Genomic DNA, 18241 nt, shown 5'->3' on the forward strand with positions numbered 1-18241 from the left:
TAGCTGTGAGCGCTCACATGATTCAAGTGGTGAGTGCTTGTGTCAATAATTGACAAGTTCTTAAGTTTTCCACCGTGTGTGTGTGTGTGTGTGTGTGTGTGTGTGTGTCCACAGGTGGTACAGTGTTTGTTTGCAAGAGCCTAAGCGCTTCAAATTACAAGTGTGTGACACCGTTTAAACAGCGGCAGATGAGCAATGCTGGGGAGCAACATGGAGCTGCGTGTTTCCATGGTGTGTGTGTGTGTGTGTGTGTGTGTGTGTGTGTGTGTGCCTTAAGTGAATGTTGAGTAATTCATTTAGGTGACTGGAAAACCCTGCGGGCAGAAATTTCACACTACATTTCATCCCAGGTCAATTAAGCATAATGATTTGCTGGTCTGGTAGGTCAGCAGTAAAAAAAAAAAAAAAAAAAAAAAAAAACAGCTTATATTGGTTCAAGGCCTTATGGCATTATAAAGCCGGGAGTAGTCTGTCAGCCAGAAATGACCTTGGGAGTTGTGAAGGGGCCGGGCCGCGATGCTGCAGCTCCAGCAATATCACAGACGGGGGGGAAAAAGATGAAGAAGTGTCTGGGTAAAAAGCACCCTGTCACGGCTTCAAATTTCTGACTTTGCTTGGATGATCAGCACACTCCTAAATCAGGTGGCGGTGATAGTTAAGAGGCAGGAAGTTGAGGGGGCTAAAAAGAGGGAACACGAGGTCTTCAGCCCCCCTGCTGGCGGCTTGTCCACTGACTGTAATTGTGCTTTGATTTACGCGTTGTCAAATATCCCCCATGACAACACCTGCTGCCATTAAAAGCCATCAATAAATGCTGGGGTGAAAGGTCATTTAATTTGATTTTTACACCTCACACTTGGCTTTCATTGCGGGAGGCCATATTTTTTCTTCTTTTTATGAGATCTTCATTATTTTGTGTGGAAAAGCGATAAACTGCCGTTGACAGGAGGATGGCCAACCCAAACAAAATACAACCCCACAGTACATGGCAGCCCCACATTCTCAGTTTCACAGCTTTTACCTCATGTAAATAATGAAATAATCTCATATGAGGAGGAATGCCTCTCAAGCACTAAGTGAAAACTGTGAAAGTCGCTAAATGTTGGAAAAATTGGAAAAAATATCTCATTTCTGAATTCCTTTTAGGAATCAAATAATCAAATAGCACGACACACTGCAAAAACGCAAAATCTTACCAAGATTATTTGTCTTATTTCAAGTCAAAAATGTCTTATTTCGAGTCAAAATATCTCATTACACTTAAAATAAGACATGATCACCTCAGAAGTAAATTGTTTTTAGACAATTTTCACTTGTTTCAAGTGAAAATTCACTTGAAACAAGTGAAAATTTGCTTGTTTCATTGGCAAAATTTGCCAGTGGAAAAAGTGACTTGAAATAAGTGACTTGAAATAAGTGAAAATTAGCTAGAAACAAATTTTCACTTGTTTCAAGCTAAAAACAAGTGACTTCTGAGGCGATCATGTCTTATTTTAAGTGTAATGAGATATTTTGACTAGTAATAAGACATTTTTGACTTGAAATAAGACAAATCATCTTGGTAAGATTTTGAGTTTTTGCAGTGCATCTTTTGACTACGTACCTCGATATCGATACTGCAGGGATGACTACTGGTGCTTTTCAAAGATATTTACGCAGAAGAGACTTTGATAAACAGTCTAAATGAGATCAGAAAATAAGATCCCCTTTATTGTAATGCAATCACATATGCTAAATTATGATACTGCGAAGTCAAAATCCCAGATCATATCTATTCTCATTTCATGAAATTGATGTAATATTGATATAATGTCCGGCCTTAATTCCAAACAAAGGCACGCTGCAGTCGATCACTTGAAGAGCCGGGCAGTGACTGTAAAATACGATCGCGTTCTGATCAGGTGAGCGAAAGGGGGGGTCAATACTTGCCGGAGCAATTCAGAATGACATTACATTCCATTGAGTTAAGATAAGAAGCGACTCGGGGGCGAAATCAGCTCAGCTCCGCTTTGCTGCACTGTATATCAGGTCAGATTTTATTTAGCATGGCCGCTGGATTCCCACTTAAGAGCTCTGACAAGTAAAATATGAAAGAAGTTTGGAGCTGGGAGCGGCGCTTGTTTTATATTTATTTATCCCCCGTCTCATGTTTTAAAAGTCTCTTTGGCTTTGAGTGATATGGACGGCGACGCGGCCGGCATGACAAGGAGGAGCGGGCCAGACAGGGAGGTTCATCACTCGCTACAGGAGCCCACCGCCAGTACACAAACACACCCTCCTCTCCCGGGCCCCCATCTGCCGACACCACACTGATAAAGTTACAATAAAGAGATACTGAAACAAAATCAATGGGGACGGAGGAGGGGGACGGTCCAAAGGGTGTGTGTGTGTGTGTGTGTGTGTGTGTGTGCTCTAGCATAGGGGGTGGAGGAAGAAACTGTACTGATTGCCCATCTACTGATACACAACACACATACACACACACACACACACACACAGCTCCTCCCATCTCTCCACCGGAGCAAGGCCCCGCGGTGCCCCTTGACGCCACGAGCGCCCGGAAAATTTAATCTTCCCAAATACTCATCAGGGCTCTCCATCGTCCCGCCGTGACAGCGCCGGGGATAATTAATTATACAATTTCGATGGGAATATCGACTAAACAAACCTATTAATCATAGCAAAAGTCAATAGGCATGGACACATTCAATCATGTCCCGGCCAATGATTACTCCTCTCAAAATACAATAATTATTTTCAAGAGCTGCCTCGAATTAAATTTCTGTCAAGCTGGTACAAGTCTAGCAGTTGATGAAGGATGCAATGGATTTTTTTTTTTTTTCTTTCCCATGCCCCAGTGGAGGAGTGTGTGTGTATGTGTGTGTGTGTGTGTGTGGGACATTTATCCTTTTGGAAAGGTAGTTTGTTTTATAAGGATCATAACATGGTGTGTTTAACTAGACCATGACCATCAGATTATCTCGGATGCTCCCATTATGTCATCCATCTTGCCTGGCTTGGTGAGGAGGAGAGGGAGGAGGAGGAGGAGGAGGAGGAGGAGGAGGAGAGAGAGAGGCTCCTCGGCCTCCTCCAGCTTTTCCGCTACACTCTCAGCTCCAACACGGTGTTTTGTTTTGGCTGATCTGATTCAATGACTTTTCCATGACACGCCTATTGTCTATTTCTGTCTAATTTGTGGTTCCATTTGTAGTTAAAAGACTGTAGGGTCATGTATGTGTTCATGTGTGTGTTTTCTGGGACACACATTCAAATGTAATTATATTATTAAGTCAAGAAATGTGATCATTTGGTCACTTCTTTCAATTATAACCCGATTTCTCAGCATTACATATCACTACTGATATTGAATTATGTGGTTAGATGATCCAAAAACATCGTATTTATCTTTTATTTCCACTGGATTATCCATAATTTTTGGAATTTTGTACCTAAGTCATATAAAGTAGTTTTTTTTTTTTTTTTTTTTGATTGCTGAGGTGTCGGATGAGTTCGGTTGGTCACACAGAGGTAAACAGTGTGCCTGAGAAAATTTCGACAATCGTAGGAATGCATTTGAGACACATTTTTGGCTGTAAAATAAAGTGACACTGTCCTCCACCCATCTGTCAGCTCACTGAGGTTAAATCAAACCCTACATTTTTTTTTTTTATAAAAACTATGTGACCCAGGTCAGATCCATACGTAGGCACGCACACACAGCTCCAGCTAACAGTAAACATACACTCAATTTCACACACACTTCCTTACATACCAAGAAATGCATCGGACAGCACAGCCACTACAACATATAAACTGTACAGTATATTATACAATTAAATTATACTGTATATAATTTAATGCTACATCATGTGGCACATTCCAGTGTGGTGATACCAGCGGCTGCACAGTCCAATCCGCCGCATGTGTGTGTGTGTGTGTGTGTGTGAGTGTGTGTGTGTGTCCTTCATGGCAATTTTAACAAGCTCCATCTTTGGACCACTTACTGTAACGTACATCCCTATTAAAGTGGAAGTGTGTATCAGTTTTTTCCCCCCCGATGCAGACGCTAAACGTTCACCTCATCTGCACTCGGTCTCGTTAAAAAGTTATCCCACAGATGTCTGACCCCTCGGTGGGGACAAAGAGAGTGTGTGTTACGCCAGGAGGATGGCAGCATCAAGCCAACCCATCTGCAACAACAACATTTTGTTTACGCTACGCTGCCATGCCGACTGTCCAAATAGGAAAAGCCCTCAAATCAAAATTTGCAGCTGAGTGAATGGCCGGCGAGCGGGTGAATCAACCTCAGACGTAAGTGAATGGCGGTCGTTGTTGCTGTGCTCACAACCCGCCGAAGGAAAGTTCATTAAAGTCAATAAAAAGTAATGAAATCAGCCACCAATTAATGGAAAATGAGGAAATATGAGACAAAGTAGAAGAAATTTTCCCCTCACTTACCGAGGTCCCATTGTTTTCCCGGAAAACGTCCTGGTTGACATAATTAAAAAGCTTCTTTTCAAGTTGAAGAACAACCTAAATCGGGGGCGAGAGGGGAATGGTAATCTGATTAATAGCAATACTGATATGAAATGCACTTTGTAATTAGAGCACTAATGAACTGCAGAGTGCTGCAGGGGTGAGGAGTGTGGTTGACTCTGCATGTGTGTCATTGAGGCATCACACCTACTCATATCTCATATATCTCATCTATATCAATGTCACATCTCATAGTAAAAGGACTCATGTAACTAAGCAAGAGGTTTAGGTGTATAACTGGGCAAACAAGCTGATTTTTTTTTTTTTTTTTTTTTTAAATGCTCACTATTTAAAAAATGAAATGTGTGGTGTGGCAAACAGCCGAACATCCTTACTGTATGAGTTAACCTGTTTTCAAATCTGGCAAATCATGTCCAAATGTGCCCAAGAATATTAAAGTCCCATGAAATAAACTGTCTGGAACACAGTGCATCTTTAACGATGACCACATGCATCACATGCCTGCGCCAGTAAAAAAAAAAAAAAAATTCAACCAATACATCCTTCCCTGCGCTCGTTCCATCAAATTAAACTGTGTTTCTCTCCCTCAACAGAAAGCCTATTGGTTTACACTTTTGAATGATCCTCGCTCATGCCGTGTCCCGCCCCGGCATCAAGTTGTAACAGGAAATACATAAAATCAAGCGACTATTGATTGCATTTGCATTGGGAATTTCAGTTCAGTCTGCATATTCATGTTCCTGATATAATTTTGACAAATGAGTTTGTGACATGCGGATATGCCGCAGCCTGTGATGGTGATTATATGACATCCGTGCATAGCATACCTTTCGGTCATTATCACTTTCTCGGAATATTAGCTTGTCAACTTCATTGGTGTCGGCGGCTCTGACTGTCTGCATGGTGGCAGTGGAGCAGAGACTCTGCAGGAGAGGAGACAAGAAGATGAGGAGGTAAGGATGACAATAAAGAAGGTAAAAAAGCAAGGTAATAATAATCTCCTTTTATAAATACACGGTAACTGTGTCCAGAAAAATTACTTGAAAAAAATCACATCATTGGTATCATTAACTTGGCTGAGATGGAAACAAGAATCAAAGCTTTAAATGATCTTGCAGGAACTTATATGTAACTTGAATGTGCTACTAACATAACACACTCACACACACACACACACACACACACACACACACACACACTTCCTACAGCAGCTGATGCGGTGGGGCCATGCTGTATCACATTACTGCCGGCCATTCTGCAGTCCTTGTGCCTAACACCATGCACTACACCACCACGCATTTGAATGATTTTTAAAGAACCGTCCCACAAAGTACTACTGCACTGTCCCCTTTCTTTATCTAGGTCTATGTACTGACCCCATGCACCATGTGCATGGTTAAATTCCCCTTTGTGGACTCTTTTTAACAATTAGTTAAACATTTGACCATCTGTGTTTGAAGACAGTTGAATGAGGTAATCCTTCAGCCAGTGGTTCCCATACCACACGGCAGAGACGGGGCAACCTAATTGAAATTCAAAGCACAGATTAGATAATCGGGTCAAGCCAATATAGCGGGCAGAAAAAGGCCCTTTAGACTGAAATGTCACAAATCAGTCCTGCTTCGGCCACGGAAAACGGCACACCAGATTAGAACAAACACTATGCCTTGAGAGAAAGTAGAACAACTCTCCTCAGTCCCTCCGCTGCCTCAACCCCATTCCTTCATGCGTCCCCCCCCTCCACGCTCCCACCCCCATCCCAAAAGCAACTTTCTAAAGCCCTAACAAATCGCTCCATCTTTCACTCATTTAGGCCTTCCAAATGCAGGGTCAATATGGTCCCCTGGCAGCCAAATGCTAATGCGCTTAAGTGCGCTTAAGCAGCTTTGTGCAATGAATAGGCCAAAGAAGGAGCTAGAGAGAAGGGCAAGGCAGAGATACTTTTCTTGTCAAAAAGTCATTGCAGCCAGAACTGGCACAGACAAACCAGGAAAAAGTCATTTTTACCTTCTTCTATGATTAGCGCCAAGCATACCAAATATGGCGCAGTTTCCTTTCAACATGTTTTGTTCATCTGAGATATCAAAGACAAAAACTTCACACCATGCAGAAAGCCTTGTGAGGGCTGACAGTTTGGCATATGTATTTATTTTATATATATGCATATTTATATATTTGAGCGAGCCCTTCCGAGTTGCATTTGGCATTGGGTTGGTAATTCCTCCTGGCAAACCCAGTTCTATCATCTGCTTTGCAAATCCAAAAGCCAGTCAAGCAGAAATCCCTGCCCACTTCACAGTTACCGCTGAAGCCAGAGAGTCACGCTGCGTCTTGGCCTGAAGAAAGCAGCAATATTTTAAGAACAGGAATAGGCCCTCCATTCATGTTCAAATGATTCCGATAATCCAGTGAGCGAGGATCGGATCAAGGAATCTGTCGTTTAATTCCAAGTGTTACCGCCAAACATGAATACATCCCCATCACTTACCATCAGAGCACACCTGCACACTGTGGGCGAGCACATGCAGATGCAAATGCACACACACACACAGAAACAGACACAAACTTCTACTTAGAGAATAGTGCAATGACATCATTCTCAGTGAGATCATTGGTCCACAGTGGTTTTGTATCTGTGCTACACCTTATGCCAAGCGCCACTGCATAGAAAGTTCAACAAGAAAAAAAAAAAAAAAGACAATTAGCTAATGAAAACCGTTTTACCCAGAATGAATACTCCAGATTCCTGGGCAAATTAAACTCTCCTAGTTTCGGGGAAACTAATGATTCTAATTGCAGCTGCTGGATATTACATTTGTCCTGTTGCAAGAACAACAAATAACTGTTTCAGCCCGAGCAGAAGACGCTTGAATCATTCAACACGTGCGCTGCATGGGCTCAGTGTCTGAATGGCCACGGTGAGGCTAACTCCTATCATTTATATTTGAAATAAACGAATGCGAGGCAGAGTTCAGTAGATCAACCCCGGCCCAGTATCTCGGGCTGGATTGTCGCCTGGCGGTGGACGCTGACACGTGATTGATTGATCCATTCATATGCTCATTGACTATGACCGATCAGTGTGTCAGGGCAGTTGGTGGCGGCTGATTGCACGCCATTGATCACAGCTCCTCTCCTGTCGTCTCAAGACGCCTCAGCAAAAAAAAAAAACAACCTCTGTTTAAACCTCGCCCCAACCCCCCGTGTTCAACCCTCATCCCTTGCTCATCCCAGTACCCCCCCACCCCTCACAGCGTCATGAGATCGCCCCTCCTCACGCTGAGAGGGGTAAATGAGAACCCCATGCTGCCACTTAAGGCGATATCAATGCAGTGATGCCTCCTTCCCACTGCCAGCAGAGCCCAGGTGCTCGCAAAGGACAAGAAATTAATAAAGGAAAAGAAAAAAAAAAAAAACTTCAACCAGTTCAGAGACTGAACTGAACTCTCTGTTCAAGTAAACCTTCAAAGTGCCAGCATCCTAAACGCATTACAACTAAACACGCTCTCACTGACCACCCTAAATGATATTACCATAATCCGTTTGAGTGCAATTGCCTCCTCATTTGATATATGGGAATCAGAGCACGGGAGCGAGAGGGGATGAGAGGGAATTGGAAAATATTAACAAACATCTGTGGAGGAGTTTTATTTTTTAAAGTTTTAGCCCGGTCGAGATGTTGCGCGGCTCCTGCAAAGTGACTTGGCACTGCACCTCTGCATTATGGGTCACAGGTCAACGCCGAGTGTTTGTAAAGGGCCCGAGGCTGGGGGGCTGGGATGAGAGGTTGCCGAGGAAGGCGCTGGCTTTTCGCTTCAATGGAGGATAATCTCATGACTGTCGAAGGAGGAAGCGGCTGTTTAAAAAGGAGCTCTCCATTCCAGCCTCTCTGCTTAGAAGAGAGGTTAAAGCAATCTGTCCCACTTCAAAGACCAAAGACCAAAGACCAAAGACACACACACACACAAACACACCAAGCCTTCTGTCACTGGTCCTGCAAACAGATGGAGATGATCCACTGTGCCCGGTACAGCACCTAACAGGCCTACACACAGCACCGTGACACAACCGCATGCAATCGAGCCTCTTCAATGTCCAAAGTTGGATAGGGAGGGTAACCCAGCACTGACAGGACGCTGGTCCACAGGACAGAACATTGAGTAAAAATGAACAAGTTGGATTCACGCTCCATCAATATTTCACTCATTAAGGGCATTAAAAACCGGTCCTTGCCAGGGAATCTTGCCTGTTACATAAGACCCAACGTCTCTCCCAATCTTGTCGACATAATCTTCAATAACCTACATTCTTTTCGTCCAATGCAAATTTGGCCCATAGGGCTCAGTCAACATTATGATAATCATTTTAATCACTAAGTACGACCGATTTGTACGAATATCTGTTGACAGCACTATGTGATATATGTCAACGGGGTCTCCAATAGAAACGTTAGGGTTTCCCCGGTGGGAATGGGCACAGGGCATGGAAGGGTGCCAACCAGGTGCCAGCCAAAGTATACCTCATCCTCCCTCCTCAGGGATTTATATTCCTCCCTCCTTTGCTCCATTCCCATGCCACTATTCACTAAACTGCCATTCCACCCAATATAATAACCCATTGAGTGCATTTAGAACTCAGCGATTAAACCTCGATTGGGTAGAGAGAGCGTGTGTGAGCGAAACAGAGAGAGAGAGAGAGAGGGGATGAGAGGACAATGAGCTAAGTATTCATTCTTCATTACCAGAGCAATGGGACGGGGGCTACCCTTTGTGTCAGCGGGGGCAGCGGCGTTGTCACGACACACCATTATTTTCTCGCCGCCATGCAAAGCAGGGCTGCCAACGGAGGTAGGTGTGCCAGCAGAGCTGCCAGGTTCAGCTCGAAGTGCTAAGCACTCTCCTCGCTTTCTTCTGTTCGCCACTTGTCTCTGTCCATCACGCCCATCCCGCATGCATGATTGCGACATCTGCCCGAGAGGGTAAAAGGGGGCATTCAAAGTGGGCAACAACAAATTCGCCCTCTCGCTCCCCTGCCAGCTATTACACGGGAGGGCCAGTAAATCAGGTGTGACCCTTCCCACCCGCTCTGCCTGGACACAAGCCAGAGTTATCCACTCTCTCTCCGCGTGGCTGGCTAATTAATCCTACCAAACACAGTGGATTCATCACTGCCACACACAGCGACATGGAGGAGAAGCAGGAGAGTCCATGTTATCGTCCTGACCCAGTCCCAAGGAACGCACTTAGAGACTCACAGACTTTGACATGCTTTCCCAATAAATCTGTGATGGGAAAGCCCGGCATAGAAATCAAAACAGGGAAGCAACCGCCGGCAAACAGAAGTCTGTATGGAAGTAAGAACAGTTTTTTGCTTTTTGTTTTTTCATTTAAAATAGACAGACTTGGAGGACTCATAGATCCACTGCTTGATATCGTGTTGGAGGTGGAAAGACAAAAGCCTAGATACATACCACGGTTACAGATGTGAGTCATTTATACGTTTTAAAGCCTTTGCACTCTCACACTTTTACACCGACCAAGCGATTGACATCCATTAAAGTGTGTGAGGGTTCAGCACTCAGGGCTCAGGGCTCAGGGCTCGGGGTGGACACTGGGATAAGCACCCTAAAAGAGAGTTCCACTTTAAGATGATAGTTAGCCCGGCTGTGACCTGCTGGTCAACAGTTGACCCAAGGAAGCCTGGCCTGTGTCGCCCCTACTAAAAAAAAAAAGTAACGCACACACACACACACAATACAGAAACCCTCACCCCTTCCCATGAACTCCTGGAGCTGTGTGTGAGAGCTGAGGCTGAGGGGTGATGGCGGTGCGTGCGTTGTAGGGGGTCTCCTCGCCAGCCACGCCCTCGCTGCGAAACGAGCTTCAAGAGGTAAAAAGGGGTGTGCGAGGTAGCGATAATGTGCCCTATTTATCTTGTGCATTATAACATCTGGGAAACTTCTCTAAAAACAATGGGGCGCATTGAGGGCTGCCATTCTTGCTTTACCTTCAGCACCCGGCCAAAAAGCATTTGTCCCCTCGGAATGGATAATGGACAGGCCACAAATCATTCAGGACAACAGGACGGAGGGGTGTGTGTGTGTGTGTGTGTGTGTGTGTGTGTGTATGCGTGAGAGTGAATGTATGTGTATGTTTTGTGTGAGTGTGTGTGTGTTCTCCCCCCCTGGTATTTAACTTCTCTGCTGGCCCATTCTGCAGGGCCCCGAAGGACAAATTGCCCTGCATGGTTGTCTTTGAGAGGCAGTGCAGCGCGCAGAGAAAGGGACAGGGCTGAAACACAGGGAACAGGCCTATAAAAATTCATCACTTTGACCCCCGTGACCTCCTGCTACGGGGGGGTACACACACACACACACACACACACACACACACAGAGAAATGCACGAGCATGCGCCTACCCACGCACGCACTTTACATTTGCACAAAAATATACTCAGTTTGAAGTTTGAACCCAACGCAGAGGCACTTTTAAACATTTTGTTTGAAGGATAAAACCTGAGGCTCACTAATGTAATGAGGGCTCCCTTTCACTCACACACACACACACACACATTTGCAGACACAATGGCCATGCAAAGCCTTCTCCACAGGAAAAGGCCACCAGATGCTTCATTGTGACTGTGTCTGTGTGTAAAGTAGTGGCAGTAAAAGGAGGGTGGGCACTCCTGAGGCGTATTAGTCCCAGTAAGAGGAGGACATTGTCTCAGGCTGGGCTCTTGACACATTACTGCCACCTGTACAAAGAAAACCTAATGAGAGATTTAATCTGAGAAACCTCCCCTGCCACTTTAAGTCAGCACTTTGAAACCAATCGCGGCAGATGTCTGCAAGGCTGTTTAACGTACCGGCTTCTCTGAACCCCTCCAGTAAGGCCACAGCGTCAAATCGCTCAATGGCCACCTTCATGCGGCATTCATTTGAATGTTGTTAGCCACAGTTGTTACACTTCCAAAAGACAGCTTTGAGATCTTAAACCGTGGCTGGCGGCACCGAGGCTGTTCATGTTTTCTTTCTTTTTTTTCACATTTATCCTGTTAATGAGAAAATAAACTCAAATCCAACCATGAAGCAATGATTATAGAACATTTAAAAACAGCCAATAGGCCTGCTAAAGAGAGAGTGTAAACACTTACCAAGCACTTGAAAACATTGCTCCCTCATTTAATTTACCTATTCCACTGAAGCGCCAGCTAAGAATCAATTGAAGGAAACAGACGGCGAGGTTATTTGTTGTTGCTGGGTCAATTAGAGAATATTGAAGCCCCAATCAGTGATTGGTGATTAGTGGCGGTCCAATAAAAATGCAGAGTCCGTAGAGTTCATTACCTTGGTGCTCAATAAAGATCAGGACAAAACAATTTATGAAGCTCTAACTCTGTCCCTTCTACAGAGGGCTGGAGCCCGGCTAGCACTGTGCACAGGAAGAGCTAATACTCACAATATTCTGTTTACATCTACAATCATCATAAAGACTAACGTTAGATTGCAACAAGCATCTATTTTAGCAGACAAAGCTCTATTCAAATAGAAAGTATCAAACAATATAAAGAGTTTTTGTTCAGTTTTTCTTGAGTTATCAATGCAGATGATGGGTTTTTTGGGCAGGCAGGTGACTGGCTATCTTCCTTCCTGTGAGCAGCGAGGTGAAGACCTTGGCAAGGCTCAACCCCCCCTCTCCATCCCACACACACACACACACACACACACACACACACACACACACACACACACACACACACACACACACACACACACACACAATGAACACTGATTCATTTGGAGCACCACCCTTTAATTTGTTTGCACCATTTCATCTAAATGATGTGCTTGTCCAACAGAAAGTGAGAGAAGGAGAGGAGAAAGAGAAAGAGATGGAGGGGGGGAGGTGTAATTCAGCTAAGGAAAAGGGAAAGAGGAAGGTGCAGGGGGTGGAGGGGTCTTGACACCCCACCACAGTGTGCTAGGCAACCATCTAGTGGGTGGGCTTTGCGATACATTTTACCAATTTTTCATGCCCATCCCTCTTGATGTGACCCCACTCGGGGCCCTTTATGCCCCTGACAGCTCCGCGCAGGAAAACATGCTGCCGCTCTGATAGCATGAAATCGGGAACAAAGACCCCGGGGAGAGGAGAAGGGGGCCGCCGAGGCACGCTGTGCTCTGGTCCCGCCTGGCTCTGGACACAAACAGATGTTAGGCCAGCCCCAGCCCTCTTGGCCCCCTGAAAGAAGAGGCCTTGTCGAAGAAATGGGCCTGAAACGCATTGTTTTGGGCCTCCTCTAAGACAAAAAGAGAAGCCACTCCTTCTGAAAGGGCCCGGCAATATGGCCGTCACAGATAAATCACAGAGGGGGGATTGAGAGAAAGGCCCATGAATTCTCAATGTGCCCCTTAATAGGCCCTCTTAAATATGATGGGATATTTGTATGTGGGTGTGAATGGAGCCCGGCGACTCTTAATGTCAGTGGGCAGAGTTGTTTAAAAGCCCATGGTGCCAGCGCTGGGTTTACAGCTGTGTTACAATGAGCCATTCTGTTGAACATCTCCCTGTGACTGAAAGTTTAGCTGCAGGCCTGGCTGTTTAAATCCTTCACCTACACAATCACACAGGCTTTCTTAGCCGAATCAGCACTGATCTGCACGTCGTTTTTAATTCGGCTATAGATTGAGCCAATATTGAGCTAATATTTATTGGTGCAGGATCTGTGACTCACTTGTTGATTGGACAGTGAATTTAGCCTTGTGTAGCCATGCTCAGCTGTCAAACTGCACGCAACTCCATTGCAAGCAATAGAGAAAACTACAGTGTAATGGTCTGAGCGGTGGGAATAACAGAATGGTGATTGAGATGGTGTGTGTAATCCCTTACATAACTTGCAGGACCAACATGTGTCGCCTGGGGGCCTGCTTGGCACCCGCTCCATCCTTCAGAAAGAAAAACTATTATTGTGCTCTGCTTTGCAAAGGCCGAGGACTGCATTAGTCAAAAATAGACTGACATCATACAAACGGGGCACTATGTGCCAGGCACAAAGGGACCCCTATCTTTCACAGTTTATGCCACATTTCATCTGGACTAAATAAAAAAAGTCACTGTTAGCTGGTTGCTGTTCCTCCTTGTGATTTCAAAGGCGAGGGTCCACTCTGACTAATAAAGGACAGAACAAACCATCAATCTGGCAAATTCCAGGAGACAGATAAGAAAAGACGGAGCGGGAAGCCAAAGTAGATTGTTCAAGATTTATAGAGAAATTACATTGCTGCAAAAAATGGTGGATTAAATATGGTGGAAAAAAGATCCAATATCCCTATTGAGTCCAGCTGAATTCACGGCTGGTTCACAGACTGATCTGATTATTTTAGAAATGAGATTTGGAACATTAATATTATGAGATTTGGAACATTAATATTATGAGCATAATCTCAACAACCACATGATGGCTTCGAACAAATACCTATGTATTTATTTAATACCCATGTATTTATTTGAGGCTTATCTCAAACACTTTAAATCACTTTAAATTAATCTCATAATTGGCTAAATTTGATTATACAAAACATTATACACACATGACGTACAATGCCAGGCACTATGTACACTCATATCATCTTTTTCCAAAACATCATAATTTAGGATGTGCCATCCTACAGCATGTTTGTGCTTGTTTTGCTGTTGCTGTGTTTGTATCATCCCAAAAAGATCTAGCTAATATCCTGCTATCCATAATCTGCTTTACTGAGTCAGTCCAACACAAGGGCTTTTTGTGAGAATGGAGCTCCCTGATAGAGACAAAACGTCTTGTTTCTTTTCTTTGCCAGTCTTTTCGGGCGGCTTAGAAAAGCCCTTTTTCCTGAGCTGTTAAAAGACAGATGATTCGATGATCAGTGCTGTGGAATGCTTGGAAGCTGTTTTGGGAGAAAGGGGAAATGGGTGAAGAGAAAGTCTAAGACGGCACAAGACAAAAGACAGTGAATGTGAGTGTGGGGGGGCAGGAAGGGGAGATGATGGGACAAAATGAAAGAAGATGTGTGAATGAGTGAATGACTGTGAGTAAGTTAAGTGTGTGAGTGTCTGACTGGGAGAGTAAGTGCATGAGAAATAAAAGAGTGTATTTAAGGAAAGTTTTTGGACTAGCAAGCCGTAATACTAGCAATACTAAAAGTATTTTGATGAACTTTCTCAAAGACCTGAGCTGGCCTGCAGCAGAAGCTCTAACTACAAGAGACTGAGTGGTGACACATGAGTCCAATCTGGCAGTGCAGCATGTACGGTTGTGGTCGTGGTAGAAACCACTCTGTCGTACATCTATGTTGCATTAGCACTGCAGCAGCTGTGGTTTTGAACAGCTTTTCCTTGCCTGTAAAACAGCTTGGAACCAGATTCCTTCGGCCTTTGGGATATAAGAGTGAAACTCTCCTGGGAGGAGATGCAACAGAGCAGCAGTAGCACATCAAGTATGGAGCACAAAGAGGGACGTTTACATTGACTCCCACTGTGAGTTAGTGAGCGAAGGGGTAACTCAGGCTATGTCCTTGACCGGGGCCAACCCTAGGGCGCCGCTGGTGCCAGGCTCTGCGCTCATCCTTGGGTTGGTCGGTCACACCATTCCACCGTTGGCATGGTGTGCCCAGCTGCCAGCCGCAGCGCTCCCCCCAGTACACAATGGCAATAGCATGGCTGGCGCCGGGCTCAAACGGCCTGTTGTTAATGAGCAGGACCAACAGAAGCCACTGCTTGTTCTTCATTTGCCAGCATTTTAATTATATGGACAGCGCTCCCATCAAAGCTACATCGCTCGAGTTACGCCCTCAAAGCTGAACTCTTTTTCTCTCTGTGTCTTCTGCGCTGTATTCATTAGCATCGAAAGCAAACAGAGAGAGCAGAGAGAACAGGCACTGTTGTCCAGAGGGAATAGTCTCCCTCTATATCCAGATGGGTTATCTCTGATATAATGGGCCCTCATTGTGATAGATTAGACTCCTCTAGACAGATAATATGCCTTTATTGTATTGTAAGGAAACATCTCTGTCACAGGCTCCTGCTATGAGGCAATAAACAGGCCTGGGTCAAATAATAGTTGCAAATAACTCTTAGCATTTGTTTTAGCCTGCATGGCGCACCGCGAGGGTGGGGTTTACCGGGACGACTGAGATAGGGTCAGAAAAGTGTATTGATTTAACAGGTTATTACCAATTCATGAGAAGGGTTTGCAAATACAATTTGGCCCCAGGTCTGGTGATAAAACAGTGCCAAACAACAGCCCTAATGCCTCCTCTTAGACAAACAGGGCCTCGCTACTACTCTGCTGTTGAGATAAAAGTAAATAAAGTGAACCATTTCATCACTGTGGGGTACAAATTTTAATCTGAAAATTTCAACACTGCAGGAGCAACTGTAAGAATTACAGAATTGTTTTTAGCATGATAACCATGTATTTTTGAGTTGATCCGATGTGTTTGCGAAAGGGTTTCATGAGCCTAAAGGTCAAAGAATTTTCTCAATCCCTGAAGAACGACGTAATCCTTAACAATTAAGTTAAACATGAAAATCCCCAAAGCAGGATTAGGTTTTCACTTGCCAACAGCAAAAAAAAGAGCTTGTCCTTAGACACAGTAGTGACATATCTATATTGTTACTGTTTGATATTTTCTCTCTGAATCTGAGTAAGTGCATATTATTGAGAGAAAGAGAGAATGCATGTGTGTGTGTGTGTGTGTTTGTGTGTGTGCGCGCATCTATAAAGCTGAGGGCAGCCAAGGAGGGTCACAGTCCCTGGTGTCGGGGGTCCCATAGAACAGAGGCCCAATCAGTGCTGGCCCGCTGGTTAATGGATGGATGGCCCCAAAAATTAATTAGCCTGACTAATGTAGTGTACACTTAATTACACTGGCTGCCTTTTGATTTATAGCCGGCCAGACACACACATGCTAGTCAAAGTCAGGCTAAAAAGGGAAAATTATTTACCTTGTAGTGGTGGAAATTATTTACACAGCCTGGGTTCACCAGCCAGGACGATGGCCATCAACAATCTGATGACTCTGACTGGCTCCAACTAGAGGGCTGATGTTCACTGACGGCGATATGCACATAAACAATAATGTATGAAGGGTTTTCTGCCAATTTGAGGTGGCTAGGTCTTGAAAAATGACACCTGGTGTTATAAAATCATTAGAAAAAATGGTCGTACTTCTAAAAAAATAGTGACACTGACACTTTTAGTGACTGGATCCTCAATACTTTATAAATATATAAAAAATTAAGTTTATGTAGTGATTTTTTTAAGAATGCGAATTTATCTTAAGAAACATGATATACAAAAATAAAATCTCTTAATCTGCTAATGCCCAAAAGCATAAACTTAAACACATAGCAAAAGATGGCATTTATAAGCATTGGATTGAATAGGGCTTCCAAAAAGTCCCCCGCTTATTTTTCTTTCTCCACTGACAGGAGCGTGCGCCGTGTGAGACCCCAGAGCGCGAAAAATGAAATATCTATCACTCTGGCTTGTCATCACCGAGCATTTTACAGCATTCATTAAGAGTTGGGCTAGTCCAGGGCCCCACCTTTAATTTCATGCTGCTCAAGCGAGAGAAAGGAGGCAGGACAAAGGGAGGAAGATTGATGCCTGGGCCGGCCCCCGGCACTTCCTGCAGACGCAGACAGGGGGCGCTGCTCAAAAACGCTCACCGTGCAGGCCGGTATCCTCTCAGATAGTAGGATCAGTGAGAGGCCAGCTAGCTTAATGAAATCTGCCCATGTAGCAGCAGATCAGCTCCAATTAAAACAGCCCCATGCCATGTCACGGGGACAGTAGATCAAGTCAGCAATTAACCTTCCCGCTGGCCTCTATCAATCCTTAAATTGGAGCGGCCCGGCCAGCAGCACACAATCTCTGCAGATATTAAATTTACATTCTATTAAGTTTAATTAGGAGGGATTTTAAATATACTGGGAGTCCAGGCACGGAGCCCCGGGCCTGTCACCGACACCACTGATTCACGACCACTGGCCATCTCCAGGGACAAACACACACACACACACTATCACACAACTCTCATTCAGCTCCATCCCCTTCCAGTGAGGCACACAGGTGGTCAATCTGATCCACGCCATCCTGTGGACACGTGGTGTGGGATTTCCTTAACTCACCTCCGAATGCATGAGCGAAGACATTTCGGCGTTCTAGCGCGGGTGCAATAATACGAGGCCCTGCAAAACACGACACCTGCAGCAACAGGTTTGTTGCTCAGGGGCAGAATTTGGCAATACGCGATGCCGAACTTGCAAAACCCTTCCTTTGAGGTTGCCTTTCGCCTCCACCCATCCAAATCATGATCAGACCCGTTTCCCCAGGGGACACCTGCACTTCTCGCCTGGACCCAGAGCTCAGCTGCACCTCTTGCAGTGCTGGAGCTTGGGAAGGGAGGGGAACCCATGAGAGGGGGGGAGGGGAACCCACAGGAGGGGAGAGGGTGGGTTGGTGGGGACCGGACCACCTCCAGGCATCTCAGCCCCAGCATTAGTCTCCACGTGGCTGTGTCCTTTGTCTGCCAGTCAAAGACCCCCTGAATGGGGGTCAATTGAAACCAATTCCCTCTGTCGGTCACAATTAATGGGGTAGCCAGGGCTGGGCAGGAGGGGGGCCGCCCGCGGGCCTTTGGTTACTGATCCTGCCGCACAAGCATGCCAGGAATTTGCCACCTGTGTCCAACCTTGGGAC

The 18241-nt window shown here is 45.0% G+C and overlaps 1 protein-coding gene across 1 annotated transcript in view; it reads right to left on the reverse strand.

Annotated features, from left to right (window-relative positions):
- inpp5a (inositol polyphosphate-5-phosphatase A) overlaps positions 1-18241 on the reverse strand; it is a 169009-nt gene that overhangs the window by 23438 nt on the left and 127330 nt on the right. Inside the window, exons 10-11 of the mRNA XM_030070722.1 lie at positions 5325-5420; positions 4459-4533 (exon numbers count right to left, since the gene is read on the reverse strand). Of these exons, the coding sequence (XP_029926582.1) occupies positions 4459-4533; positions 5325-5420 (171 nt within the window). The remainder of the gene's footprint in view (positions 1-4458; positions 4534-5324; positions 5421-18241) is intronic.

This window comes from Myripristis murdjan, chromosome 15 (genome assembly GCF_902150065.1).
Source record: "Myripristis murdjan chromosome 15, fMyrMur1.1, whole genome shotgun sequence".
Classification (NCBI taxonomy): Eukaryota; Metazoa; Chordata; class Actinopteri; order Holocentriformes; family Holocentridae; genus Myripristis; species Myripristis murdjan.